This window comes from Colias croceus, chromosome 24 (assembly GCF_905220415.1).
Source record: "Colias croceus chromosome 24, ilColCroc2.1".
In the NCBI taxonomy this organism is placed as follows: domain Eukaryota; kingdom Metazoa; phylum Arthropoda; class Insecta; order Lepidoptera; family Pieridae; genus Colias; species Colias croceus.
The window spans coordinates 2,877,159-2,892,846 of NC_059560.1; the positions used below are offsets into that span (position 1 = coordinate 2,877,159).

The 15,688-nt window shown below is 31.8% G+C and overlaps 1 protein-coding gene across 1 annotated transcript in view; it reads left to right on the forward strand.

The window, feature by feature from the left end:
* The first annotated feature begins 1,080 nt into the window (after positions 1-1,080).
* Positions 1,081-15,688, forward strand: part of LOC123702604 (equilibrative nucleoside transporter 1) — a 48,193-nt gene continuing 33,585 nt past the window's right edge. The window contains exons 1-2 of the mRNA XM_045650363.1: positions 1,081-1,196; positions 12,882-13,015. Coding sequence (XP_045506319.1) covers positions 12,934-13,015 — 82 coding nt within the window. The 5' untranslated portion in view covers positions 1,081-1,196; positions 12,882-12,933. The remainder of the gene's footprint in view (positions 1,197-12,881; positions 13,016-15,688) is intronic.

The following is a 15,688-nucleotide window of genomic DNA, read 5'->3' on the forward strand; positions in this document are numbered from 1 at the left end:
ACACTATTCTCATATGAAATAACAAATATACCTCACACCCCTTAATCATATGAAGGGCCCCTACACATAGTAACTATAAACATGGACGCAAATATAAATTCAAGAGATTGTAACGACAACATTAGAGTACACCAAATATACTCAATTCTAAGTACAACAACTTGCCATCTCAATAAATATGTTACTCCTATAATTGATGGCACTGTGAGAAGTACGGAGAACATAACAGGTACATCTGTAAAGAAGTGGAGTAATGTAGAACCTATAAATAGAACGGAAGATAGAACTCAATCAATTGGTGATATAAATACTAACCTCTTTCACTAAGACTTCCTTTTCTTCCTAAAACCAGCCTGGCTGCCTCGATAATGAACAGGGCTACCATAACGCCGTAATCCTGACCAAGGCTTGTTCGATTTTTTTCGCTATCGTCATATTTTCCACCAATCAATACAGATTTCAGGATCAATGTGCCCAGTTCGCAAGTGGCGAATAGACCGAAATAAAAGGAATTTATGTATAAAAGAATTTCATACGCCAAACTAGAATTTACCATTGTGCCTTAGAAAATTTTAACTTTGTAATTTAAAAATAATTAGAAAGAAATTTGCTTGTAAAAGGTATTTCTCACGTATTTCTAAAATCCAGCTGTGAAGTGTGAATTTAAAATCCGTCAAATCAGTGTCAACGTCAAACGTGGTGTCAACTGTCAACTGGCAGGTTGAGAAAATAAATTCGAGTTGCCTGATTACACAATTATTGTTAAATCGTATACCTACCTAAAATTTAACGAATGAATTGCTTTATTATGTATTTTCTTGTCTTTTTTTAAAAGAATTATGATATTATGGAACATTAGGATACCATATAACTTCGGTTGGGAAAACGTATATATTTTAATTTCGAAGTTAGCTAATGTAGCTATGTCAAGCATAGGGCAATACTTATTTCTTGAATAAAAAAAATCTAGTTATAATTTTTATCTGTGAACAACTCCAATGAACAATGATAAGTTGTGAGTAGATGCGTGTAGTGCATAGAGGAAGGATGGTGTAGTGAGCACGTGTTCACTAATCTGTGGTGTTCACTGTTCAGGCAAATAAAAGAAATAACTAAATAATGAAAAGTATGTTATAAAAAATGGTTCATCAGCTATTATTTGCCTAAAATTATTGAAAATGTGGACAGTCTAACTGGTAAGATTTTTCACATTATTACTATTTTTATGACCACGCGCTCCGCGCTACTCGAGCACATTTTAAATTCAACTTTTGTTATTTAAAAATAATATTAACTATGGAGTATTTTGTTTCATTTTATTTTACTAAGTTTACGTTAAAATTTAAAATTATTTAATTTATAAATCTATAATCATTATTATAGTTGTAGCCTGTAGGTACTGGGCACAGAGTACTTTTATATATATAGGTATAGAGGCTTTACTCGGCGGGTTCAGGAGGAAAGTGATTGACAGCGCCATCTGTATCTACAAACTTGCAACTTTCCTGCGATGTATATAACTATAGATCTACTATCATTCCTGCTTTGAGCCTTGTTTGTACTAAGTTTTGTTAATTTATTTATTAATCCCGTAATTTACTCATAGTCAATGGAGAATACGTTTACTAAATTGACTGAGTAAATTACCTAACGGATTAATAAATAAATTAACAAAACTCAACTGTATTCAAATTAGGATGCAGAAAATAAAACCATATATTATGATAATCAAAATAGTTTATTTCTCACCACAAACAGTTACATGATTAAAACTAATTAAAAATTTTGGATACAATTTTGGTCATACATTAATCTTATGTTTTATCTTGCCAACTTAACTTAGAATGATAAGTTGACATGGGACGAATACTAGCGTCCTATGTCAACTCATCATAGAATATTAATTAAGACTCCGAAAAATTCTCCCACCTTTGAAATTTAGCATTTATGATGAAATTAGGTGCAGATTACAAGAAGTTAGTAGTAAAAAAAGATCACACTGAAACACGTTCTGTTTAAATTATGTACGAATGTATCATTTCGAAAGGAATCTCACAATTTTTCGATTTCAGAGAAACTTCCAAATTTCATTTATGCGTTATTACTTTTACTGAACAATAAGGTCTGCTAATTATTGTTATTAATTGTATTTTAATATCCTGATTACATAGCTTTGTTTATTATTAATGCATTCTTGATAATTCTCTTTTATATAAAATAAGACTGATAGTTCAGTAGAAGTTACAGCGTGAAAGTGAAATTAGAATTTCATTGTCTACAATTTAAAAGAGTTGGATTCATATAAATAACTATACTAAGTAGGTAGTACATTCGTATATAATTATACAGAAAGTATAATTATATACGAATCACTGTGAGGATTTTTCAACAATCAGTAACAAACAACTTAAAAAATAACTAACAACTAATAAAGAAATGGTAATAATATCCCCTAATTTTATCAATGCCAAATTACATAGGCGGGAGGGTTTTGGTAACTTAAGCCCCGTTGATTGGACTATTTAGGCTGGTTTTAGAGTCATGCTGATGGTCCACAGTGACAAGCCAGTACGCTCAGCGCTGGCGACCGATCGATGTCATTCTCAAATATTCAAAGCCATAGCTCTATACATGTATGTCGGAGAGGCCACCGGATGGCGAGTGGTTATCTCGACCATGGAGATGATCTAGTACAAATCCCCCTCATATCAACTGAATTAACTCCAAGTGGACTTTGTCGATGATACGGAAATTGAAGCAACTCATGGGATGCGAACAGATGGTAATGCGTTTGCTTGAAAGGTACCTTAATTATGTTTTTTATTACATATACTGGCCGTTTACACACTAGCGAAGGAAAACAAAGAGTTGTGTTCAAAATTGGTAAGTTCACTTGAGGTTGATACGAGGGAGATCCGTACCATTACAAAATCTACATTACTACTCGCCAACCTGTTCAAGTGTTCATGTGCCATAGCTTTAACTAAAGCGCTTCATAAGCTACCATACATATTGACTTGTCAACGCAGACCGTCAGCACACTGTAAAACCAGCCATAAAATTAGATTTTCTAATACATAACCAGAAAGGAGAATGCTCACGCATCATTGAAAAAAAAACCCAGCTTCGGCAGAAAGGAGTTGTATTTCAAATTAACAATAATGTAGTGTGATAAAATAATAACCGGTTACGATCGTGATCCTTACTGGCAAACATAAAAAAATGCAATTTTGTTGTCTATTTTAAAAGTAGTATGTTCCCCGATTTCTCAAAGACGCCTGGACTGATGAGGAAAATTCGTTTTGTCTGAAAGGGTATACTTTCCAGGTGGTCTCATTATTAAAAAATATCCTTTTTTTTTGGAGGCATTGGGTCATTTCTCAAATACGCCTGGACCGATGTTGAATTTCTTTTTTCTGACCTGTTTATTAAGAAAAGTATACCCCTTCAAAATAAAAAAAGGAATTAGGAAAGTTCTTTGAATAATAGGGGAACATACTACTACTACGAAATACTTTTTTTATGGACAACTGGATAACAAAATTGGAAATTTTTATATGTTTGCCAGGAATCACGATCATACCCGGTTATTATTTTATTACACAATATTATTATTAATCTATAGTACAATTCGTTTCTGCCAAAGTTGATTTTTTTTTGAGCACCCTCCTTTGACATTATTCTAATAATTGCATTACATTGTTGGTACAATGCATTATTATAATAATGTCAAATTTTCCTCTTAAAACATCTTTTAAAATATTTTTGTGCTTTGCACTGCATTGCATCCTCATCGCTGTCTATATTTTTTTTGCCCGTTAAAATTTTATTTATATTTTTACAATATGTAAATAAAAAAAATCGACTAACTAAATTAATTAAAAAGTCTATTAATTTTTCTTTGTGTTCAGAGCATGTCATAAAATTAAAGTCTAAAAATAAAAGAATTATCGTTTTTATATTTTCCCTTAGAAATTTTTGGTTTAAATTAGTAGATATTATTGTATTTATTATATCTTGCATGTTGGATATTGATTCCAAAAATGCTGGGCTTGGGGTGGAAAGCCAACGACGATTGGCAAATTCTTTTCTTTGTATAAAATCATTTTCAATTTCACTATAGAGATTACCCTTACAAACCTCACAAGACCTAAATATTTTATTTTTCGTCTTTTTTAAAAAATATCCCGATACATACTGTAGAGGCCCCATTATTTGGGGCTGACTTTTTTCCTCTAAAGGTGTAAGGGTAATCTCGTTAACAATGTCTAAAGACATATCACCAGTAGTCGTAGGTTCCTTATTTTTAGTAACGATGAGGGCATGTAGTGCATTGCATTGATCTTCTTCACAATTTGCTCCAGGGGCATGGACACTGGATAGGTTATTGACTAATAACGTTGTTAATGCTGATTGAAATCTTTCAGGTGTTGGATTTGTGTTACGGCACCCATGGCTTCTTATAGCCCCAAAGAAATTTTCGATTGGGTCTTGGTTTAGGTGCCGCATCCATATAGATGTAACATTGTAGTCAATGGCTAACATTTTAACTAATGTTTCTATGCCTTCCAGTGTCCATACCCAATTATTAATGGTAGGTACATTAGCAATTATGTTTTCATCTGTGATAAATTTCATGGATTTTAAAACTTTTTTTGCTTCTCTCCAAAATTCGTGATGTTTGGAATTGGGTGTTACAGGTCCTAGGAGTGGTTTTGCATACCTATTTTTGACAAAGCTGCCATTCACAGAGTCAAAAAGATTATCAAAAAAAAGTAGTACATCTGCAGTCTCCTTACATTCGTCTGGAAGGATTCCGTTATCTGTAAAACAATAACAATTCAATATTAGAATTTAGATCATTTATGCTTTAAAATGTCTGTGCACCTAATGTACATGTTATGTGTATGCTTTGGGATATGTGTTTGCATAGTGGTGTACCATTAAACCTACATTTTAATTTAAAGAGTAACTGAACCCAGGTAATTGCAATAACCAATATTTTGAAATATAATGGAAATATTTAAATTCCGGCAGATATTTAATCTAATATTGTTGCACTAAGTTTAGTTGGCCATTACAAAAAAAACATCTCTTGATCTTACCTGCAAGGTATCCCATAGTAGAAGAGACAGATCTACTGAACACTTGACTGGCGTATTTCACTTTCATCTTCGTCCTAGTCGGATCAACGTGGCTATCAGTTAACTTAGGCACTAATCGTATTCCTTTATATGCAGGATTTTCTTGATGTAGTTTTATAATGTGATCCCACTTAGCCGTCTTTTCTTTATCTGTTTTATACCTTAAATTTTTCTGTAATAGGTTGTTCCTTATTCCTTTTAATAAATGCGGGGGATCATACAGTGGAACAATTTTTTTATCATTAATTATAATTATTTTTGTTTCTTCTCTGACTTCTTTTCCACTTCTCAGCATATGTACCCTGCTTTCATGTAAAAGAAGATTTAAGGCATGTCTATTATTAGTGCCTTGGTCACACACTGTAGCCACTACGTTGAACCCAGTTTCTTGTAGACTCTGGGCCTTTAGTGGCCGCCTGTGCAAATGTATAAGCAACAGGTTGCTTATACTTTCTTATCAGACCCCTGATCATAAAAACCTGTGCATGGTCTGCGAATTCTTGTTTTGTCTCGCGTCCATTGTTCACAAAACCTATCACCAAATCTTTTCTCTCATTATAAGTTAAATTAGGCTTCAGAGACATTTCATCGAACATTAGTATGCAGAGTCTGTCTGCTGGTTTCATTTTATTTGCTCTTTTTTTCAGCTGTTCAAATATATTATTATTGATACCAGGCTTTATATTGGCTTGGTTCAAAAATGTATTTAGTATTTGCTGTGAAGGCAAAACCAACATTCTTCGCAGAAATCGATAGCCTTTGGGGCTTTGCTTCAGCATTGCCAAAGCCAATATTTTTTCTTCAGTAGAAAATCTTCTGCCTTTTTCTTTTTTTTTAGACTCTCTAAACTGCAACATGGTTAAAAGTTTAGCAGCACTTGGCATATTGTTAATAGTAGCTATAAAGTTGCTATTCTTCATAAAATTTTTGGCTGCTTTTAATTGCAGGGATTGTTTCTGTGCTCTGTTCCGACACTTCGATAACTTAATCCTAATGTTTACCAATTTTTGGTATAAGGATCGCTCATTTTTGGTCATTTTCTTATGAGTCACTACTTTTTTAGCAGTGTTTGGACCTGCAAATAAAATTAAGCTTTTAAAAACATGCTACCTTAGCTATTATTATATTAAAGAAATTATTTAAACAGAAGTACTGTCCAGCAGATCAAATGTATAAACACTGCTGTGCCCCATGGCTTCAACCATTAAGAGTTGTAGAGTGAAAGATAAAGGCAGTGGAAATGAACATAGTACTCTATCTTTAGGTTTCTATTTCTTTTTTCTTTAAAATTTAAGTAAGGGCCACTCACCATATTTATCCTCCAATTTGTATTCTTGTATTTCAAGATTCTCAACAACTGTATCAGGTTCAACAGTAGCTGGAAAACGAAAGTTATAATTAAGTAAGTTTATAGTTTTAAAACTATATAATTATGTACTTTTATAATATTTTTGCATAATGTGTTTTTGCTGCTGAACTGTTATATGTATAGTAAAACCTAAAATTTGCAATTAGCTAAATAGTAAGAAAAATTTGGATTATATTTAGATACCAACCTGGTGCTGGTGCTTCATTTTCTTTTAATGGTTTTTGGGAATCTTGAAGTGATAGTGGTCCTGAAACAAACACAATAGGAAAATTGTTATAAATGAATTTTATGTTGCTGCTTGCTGTTGCATGAAATAAATTTGCATTAAATTAAATATATATCTGCTCTTAAAATAATTCTTAGAGCAGTTTGAAAATTAAAAATGCTTTCCTGTAAACATCAACTTTTCTGTCAGTTTGTGTGTAGGGACCGATATATATATAACAGGCATTTATCCTTTAAATGCCAATTTATAGAAAAACTTATTCAGATAGTTACTTTAAATCAAAATTGAAGTGTATGGCTAAGAAATACATATTTTTTTGCATGTATTGCTTTTGCTTGGCTAACTAGGTAGCCAGGAACTGATAGCATGGGCTTAAACCAAGTTATTACCAGCTGGGTTAAAAGTTGTAGAGGTTATAGTAAAACAAAACATGCAAAAATAATATATGCACTTACGAATACATAGTATTACTTTGGCTGAGCATTATTTCAGTCACTGTAGCAGTTCTGGTCAAATTACAAGTGTAAAATAGACATGCTAAGTAACATTATCTCCTTAAATCTTCTTGAAGTGTTGACACATCAGTTATAATGTTATAAAACATTGTGTAACATGACAATATTTTGTTACAATTTACATACTTTTGAAGATTTTCTCACAAAACAACTTGAAACTTTCAGACAACAAGTGTTATGAAACATTCTATAAGATTATAGAATGTTTCATTTTCATTACACAACTGCTGTGTTAGCACCTTTATGTGAAGTTTAGGTGTAGGTACTGACCTTTTGAAGTAGAAGGTAAATTTTCAACTTCCCTCAATGGTTTTCTATCAGTGCAGATAAATTTTGATAAAGGTCCTGCAAAAATAATATAGACAATTTTAATAAGTTCAAAATCTCGTTTTGTTTCTACCAAAGTGTAGAAACGAAAGAAACAACCTCTCTGTTGTAAAAAATAATGTTGAATAACACATTGAATTAATTCAAGAACAAACTGAATAATATCTCTAAATCCTAAGGGTAATAAATATTATCTTCCATTCCAAATTCTAATTCAAATTTCCTGAAATGAACAGGTTAATTCTGATGAAACTTTCTAAATTATAGTAATGTTTTACTAGATACAATACATGCAACATTTATTTTCAATTTAATGTTATATTATGACAATAACATAAGGTGCCATAATTATTATGACACATTAAAAGCCTATAGCTACTAAAATATATACTTAGCTACTATAGATTTAATAGACAATTATATAGCTACATAGTTTACCAACCTGGCATATGTAATGTTGGAACAGCTATGTTAGAAATTTTGTTGTAACGGCAACAATATTTCTCTTCGAAATGAGCATGACAAACTCGACGAAGTTTATAAATATTTTCATTGCTCAGACTCAAAATTTCTCCTCCAATAGCATGAACCCATGTTCGGAAACGAGCAATGTCCTTATCAGGGTTTGGAAACCAATGAAGAACTCTGTAAGAGCCTGCAAAAAAGGAGTTTAAGCATTACATTTATAGAAAAAAAACTTGTGACAGACCTATGATATAGAATTACTTCAATTATTATTTTTAAGAGCATCTTCTCCATTATATTTATCTTTAAGACAGTTTAAATGCATAGAGACTATTTGTGTACTTTTCATTATATTATGTTGCAGGCATATTTCTATGTACATACCCCACTTTCTTAATAAACCCCCTTTCTTAATAAAAAATAATGACGTCCAGAGAAGTTTCAAGCTCATGTAATGCAAAAATAATAATACATGAGCTTGAAACAAATATTTATAAGAGCCCTTGGTCAGTGGGTTGTTATGCTCGTCAGGGCCACACCTCATGTTCACATTGTGGAATGCAATAAATGTATTGAGTATTGAAATAAGCCTGTCTGTACGCGCATTACTTTCAAAAGGCCATGTTTTACTTTCAAATTGCACCAGTGCAAAGACAGGGCGTATGAACTGGTTTGGTATCAGGTTTGAAACAGTCTGGTTACGTACCTTCGACTTCCACACACTGAGGAACACAACAACGTTTACTAGACATGGTAATGTCACTTAGAAGCACTATAGTCTCAGAGTCTCTATCTCGAAAAATACTAGAACAAACACTCGACGCTAATCGTGAGGAGCAAGGGCTCAACTCAACGAATTCACGGAGAAGCACTAGTTTGATGAAAACACTCGACGTAAACCCAAGGAGCAGTGGCTCAACTTGAAGAATTACGGAGATTCGGAGAAGCACTAGGTTATAAATTGATGAATTTATCAACAAAAACAACCGGCACTAACGACAGACAGACCGCCATTGATTGTTGACAGCTGTGGTTGACAGCTTGTTTCATTACTGCAAGTAAAAAGTACAAAATAACTACTACGACGCGAATTTTGTTAATTATTTAGATCAAGTTTTTACTGTTTTAAATTAAATTAAAATTATGGCAGTTTTTATAATTTATTTGTTTAAACTATATCTCAAAATATATACAATGATGATAACATAAAACTACTAAAATTTTTTTTTTTTTTGAATGGTAACATTTAGCATCCACCATACGGATTATAATGATTCAAGATTAAAATGGTCACTTCGTCACTACAGCTGTAATGAACTAAAACCGTACTTTCAACTTAGTCGGCTAACAGCAACAAGCGCCATCTGTATCTACAAACCGGAAATACATGGTTTTATAATACAACAAAATTAAAAAGGCATTCACTGTAGGACTTGTCACTAGATGACGGTGCTCTTTCAATTTGGTATCATTACTTTCGCCCAGTTGCACGGTAAAATGTTCTAAGATTGCACAGCCTGGTACTGGGTAACCACTAACCGCGAAGAAGACGTGTTGTAGGAAGAATCGTGCGTAGGTATATTATTCAAAGTAAAACATTTGAAAATATTACGTACATATTATTATCACTAGAGATACTGATTCACTAATGATTACATCTGTGTATATTTAATTTCGACACAATTACAGGTCCTTAACTTATTATTTCACTACTTTATATAAAAGTAATTATGGAGCTTACCTGTTTTATTTATTTTAATTTGCTTAACAATATTTTATTTATGTTACTTATGGTTAAGAAAACCCATGTCCTCAACTTTGGCTTATTTTCGTGTTAATTTACACTCATGTTTTGTTGTAAAGCATTAACAGTATTAATCTGTACTTCTCTATCCTTGATACAAAATTTTTAATGATTTTAGTATGTAACCTATACTATGGTATTTATTCAGTTATTTTCGTGGTATCTCTGCATCAATATAAATGTTACATCAATGCAAATATTATCTTTAAGCCAATAGATACTGTGATCTAAGATAATGTGATATTTTCATGGCCGTAAAATTGAATATCACACTGACTAAGCACACTGAAATGAAATATTTTACAGTGCACAGGTTTTTTTTCACATTATGTGAGGTTGTCACAAATAAACAATGTTATTTTCAACCGGTTGTCTATTTAAGATTATAATCTGTCTATGCTAAATAATATTTAGTAGGTAGGATCAGCAAATCTTTTACAAATCAATCTTGAGTATGCAAAATATTGATATTAAGTTTATTCTAATATTATACTTACACTAGCTGTTGCCCGCAGCTTCGCTTGCGTGGAAATGATAAATTTTCATGGTATAAGTTTTCATCCCCTATTTTACCCCTTTAGGGGATGAATTTTCTAAATTCCTTAGGTGACACCTATGTTATAACATCTACCTGCACGCCAAATTTCAGCCCGATACGTCCAGTGGTTTGGGCTGTGCGTTGATAGATCACTATATCAGTCACCTTTGAGTTTTACATATATTATATATAGATAGTTAGATATCTATTGTCAATTTGAACAGTTATGTATGATATCAATTACCATATTGAGCAGGAAATTACTAAATAGCTTCAGATACAGACATGAGACTAACGGCTTTAGAAATGCCATTCATCACATATCCTGTCCATTGTGAGCGTTGCTTCATGAGTCATAGTGATTATGTCTTGCTTCCAGTTTGTTGACACTGCTGTTAATGCTTAATAGCCTAAGTATGATAATCATGAGCTTTATGAGCTATCTGCAAATATTAGATTTAAGTTATGTTTTGTCAATAGTGATTTAATTTACCAGTTTGTGCCGACAATTAATGAAATAATATACGTACTAATAAACATTAAAATAATGAATTAAAGTGTTCATTGGAATTTGTATGCCAAAAAAAAACTTTTAAACAATAATATGTATTTATAAGTATTTGTTTTTTTACATGGCTCGCTCGCTAGCCTTGCTTATTAAAGGCCATATCTTGACATTCAATTTAAGAGTTTAAAATGACGGAGCAGTTATAACGAAAATTCCTTATTTTCAAGGGCTCAATATGCAATATGATATTCCGAAGTTACAAAGACAATAAATCAGTTAATTGACTGCATGTGCAATGTACGGGTCAAAACAATTGAAGATAATTTAATAAAGATGCTTGTTCTATTTAAGATTTAATATTGCTAATGGCTCTTGTTAACACTATTTATAACAGTACTAATTGACAGCAGTTAATACATTAAATTATGTGCTATTGTTTTAATTATTTAACATAATTGAGTTATTATAATGATGAAAACTGATGTTCATTTTTACTATTACTTATTAATTGGATTTATTTTTGTATTATTCTCTTGTCATGAATATCTATAAATCAATTCAATCTATAAATCAATAATTTTTTATTTCAAATATTACACGGAAAATTTAATTATATTTTAAATGTAATAATTGAGTGTGCAATGTTTGTTTAATTTCGATTAATATAACGGGAAAAAAGACCAAATTTTTCATAAAAAAAATCCGAATTTGATAAGAATTTTGATAGCAATTTATTTATCATGCAACAAGTTTTATATAAATGTTGAATTTATTTATGTAACGTACATTTAATACAATACAAAGTCACAATTTTATCTACATCCAAAAAGATATATAAAACAATTTAAATATCTAGAATTAGCTACCATCATATTTTATTACTAGAATTAATTTATTACTTGCACCAACAATTCAATATTTTATTTTCGTATATTATGTTAATGATGTTTCGAAGATCAAACCAAATTATCGTGACCCTAATAATTACAAATGCTCGGTCATATGGGCGTTTACATTCGTGATATCACAACATATGGATAGCCATTAGCCATATCTCATAACAAAAACTATCTAGGTATACTTACTTTTATCTGAAAACTAAAACTTCGAATTATCAGAATAAAAAAAAGAATAATGAAAATCTTTTCGCACAGTAGAAACTTTAAAAACAATATAGTCTAACAAATAACCTCCTCCTTTTTTATTAGTCGATTGAAAACTGTCTTCAGCCTGCGGTTCCTCTCGCATTCTATCAGGATTTAAAGCACATGAGCGATTCCAGGCTAATCTGTCTCTGCTCCAAATTTTATCTAGATAGATTCAGCCAATCTAGCGTGTCGGTAACATACATCCATCAAAATATCTAACCATCCATTTTCACAATTTCACGTTTAAAATAGTAGATTAGTCGAAAATAATAGGAGTAAAAGTTCAATAAGAGTAAACAATTTATAACAATGTAATTTAAAATCGTTTATTTTTTATCTGTTTCTCAATTTACGTAGGTTATTTAAGAGGTTATCTTAACGACAATGGACAATTTAACAATCGTCAGTCGTTGACTCATTGCAGTGTCGAATGTAATGATAAAAAGTTATTGAAAAAAAAAAAAAAACTATACATTCGTAACGTTATTTAGAAGTTGTTCTATGTATTTTCTTGTTTATTTTACGCGAGTGTCATTAACATTTAACTGATTTTAAAGTATTTGTTAATGAATAAACATTATTTAGTTTAGGTGATGACCTACTTTCATCTTACGTTTGTCCCTTACCACGCTTTCTATAAAGTGTTCAAAATAATGGACTTAACTTGCGTTCAGTTTTTGATTTATTTATTTGTATTTATTTGTAGCTTATTCTTCTTACGTTTTTCTGCCATCTAAATTATGTATTAGCTACGAATAAATAAATCCCAACATTTTTATGTAGGTTTATAGGCATAGCCACGATTATCCAATTATTAATAATTGATATTTGTTACAGACGCAACACACATGTCAGCATCGGTTTTATGATACCGGCGCTCCAGTGAGGTATGGAAATGTCCCACCAGGGAGGGGCGGAGGCCGAGAGCCTGCTACGGACAGATAGGAGCACAATCATGCCGCAGAATAAACGTGAGTGATTGATTTGATTTTTTCCTGGTATAGGGAAATATTTATTTTTTAGCAAGAAATTTTCTGTAATGTGGAAATATTTGATCGTTTTTCCAAGAAGATGTATTTTTGTTTTGGGGTTGAAGCTTTTATATATTGTGACTTGTGTACGAGTAATAAGGATGTTTTTGACTTGGTATTGATTTCTATTATTAAAGATTGCTATCGGAATCGGAAATACCTAATTAATAATTATATTTAAATGCTCTGACTAAATTTGAGTTAAAGGTATCTTCATTATTTTATAAAAACTATTGTTATTGTTTATTTTATACAAAAACGCATAAACTACCTACGCATTCTAATTCCGGGTCTCAGCCACACTCAGCTTTGATCAAATATTTTAAAAGATAAGGAGATTAAAAACTACGATATTAGCCGATGACATACCGCGGATTACATCATACGAATGGACTGCGTAATTGTATGAACACACCTTTAGAAGGCTAAGTTTTGACCGTGAGAGTTAGGTAATATTCTTAATGCTATATTTAGATGCATTCGTATCGAGTATCTAAATCTATCGCAGATGTTTTTGATTGTTGGAGATAAAGGAACTTGTTTCAGATAGAGAAAGATTATACCTGATGATATTAATTAATGTGTTTAGAATTCTTATGCAATAGGTACATATATTGTACATATGTGGTATTGGACGACAATATCGTAAGATATCCAGTTGAATACCTATATACTAATATTATAAAGCTGAATAGTTTGTTTGTTTGTTTTAACGCGCTAATCTCAGGAATGGTCTGATATGAACAATTCTTTCGGTGTTAGATAGCCCATTTATCGAGAAAGGCTTATGGGCCATATTATATCATTACGCTAAGACCAACAGGAGCGAAGCAATGCGGGTAAAACAGCGGGGCACAGCTAGTTACATAGACAAAGTTGATACGATTCTTTATATTAAAGACCCGAAAACAATGTAAGATAACACAAAATACAAACATAGTATAAACAAATGTCAGATAATTGAGTTAAACAAAAACAAAGTGCGATTGAGGAACATTAAATTGAAATGATTAATATTCCAGTTATCTGTTTGAGTTTGGTCGTCTGGTTGACGTTATCTCGCTATGCATGAACGGTTTCGCCCAAATAGTTTTACGGTGTACCGATTTTCGATGAAAGCCAATGTCCAATGTGGTTTTATTTCTTACCAGCTTTCCGCCCGCGGCTTCGCCCGCGTAATAAAAAACGCGGATAGTTCTCGTTAGTGTGGGATTTCCCGGGTAAAACCTTCCCGTCATCGATAACACGTAATAGATTTAGAAAAAGAAAGACAATTTTCAGAAATACAAGGTTTTCATGTCTGTCTAATAAATGCTCTACTAATCAGTAATCTCGGTAGTTATTAGGGCATCAGTAAAAGTATACCTATTACCTTAAACATCAATATTTAAACGCAATTCCTCACGAATGCTTATAAATTATGCATAAGAGAATGTCATGCAAACCTTTTAATAATGTCACGACTAAAGGCAAACAAATTAGTTTTTTTTTTGTGCAAATTGCCCCTATTATAAACCTGCCCTACATTGCACGTTAAATAAACGGGGAAACACAAAGGCTTAATATGTTTGCCAAAATACTCATTTTAATGCTGCAGTATTTCACGGCGGAGCGTGGAAGGAGTTTTAATATTCTAAAATTGGTTTTAAGCGAGTACACGATGCAATAAGTGCGATATTAACTTTTTTATGGAATATATTTAATACTATGTTAATTACTCGCAAGCGCTTATCCTAGTTGCGAGTAATTAGGCTAGTAGAGGTAGCCTATACGTGAGATTTTTTTTTAATCTGCAATCATATCTATTTGAAATCTAATTTTAATCAAGATTTAAACGTTTATTTTAGACTAATTATTCTCCTTTTACGTTTTTGTTGTTAACTGTACTACAAATGCAAGTTTCAGTAACTAGAATAGAAGAATATATACATTTATTTTATGTATTAGCAAAGCTTTAGAGTCATTAGCCGTAAAGAAAATAACAATAGAGAACATTGACACGTGTAGGCGAAACAACATTCTTTAACAAGCCTCGTTTATTGTCTCGAAAGTTACCAAAGTAATGAGTCATACTATGCAAAAATAGAATTCGTTTCGAAGGCAGTTGCATCAAAAAGTAAAAGCAAGTACGTGCTAAAACGTACTAAAAGTACGTAAGTAAATAAATCCTGTAGAGTGTAGATTAAAGAAGGGAGTGTTGATGAAAAACTACTGCAAGGACTGAGTCTTTAGTAAAATAACTTCGTATAAATGCACCTTAATTTATTCATTGCATTTTTTCTCGAGGTCTTTCTGATTTTTATTAAACATGGACTATAAGTACCTTTGTTCAAAGATAGTATAGGTATGCCCAATCTTTTAGTATGTAATGTGTAGGTTTTCTTCTATCGACAAGGGTTTAAATTTAATCATTGCTCATGCCCCTATTGTACTATCCACTGCACTTACCCTTCTTCTGACCTCCTAAGTCTTAACGATGGAAGCCTTATAGCATTTGCAAAAATAACGTAGATTCGTATAAACTTTCGCGTCAACAATACTGCTATGATACATTCAGTTTATTCTGATATAAAATAAGTTATAAAATTTATAATGAGGAATAAAATGAATCCG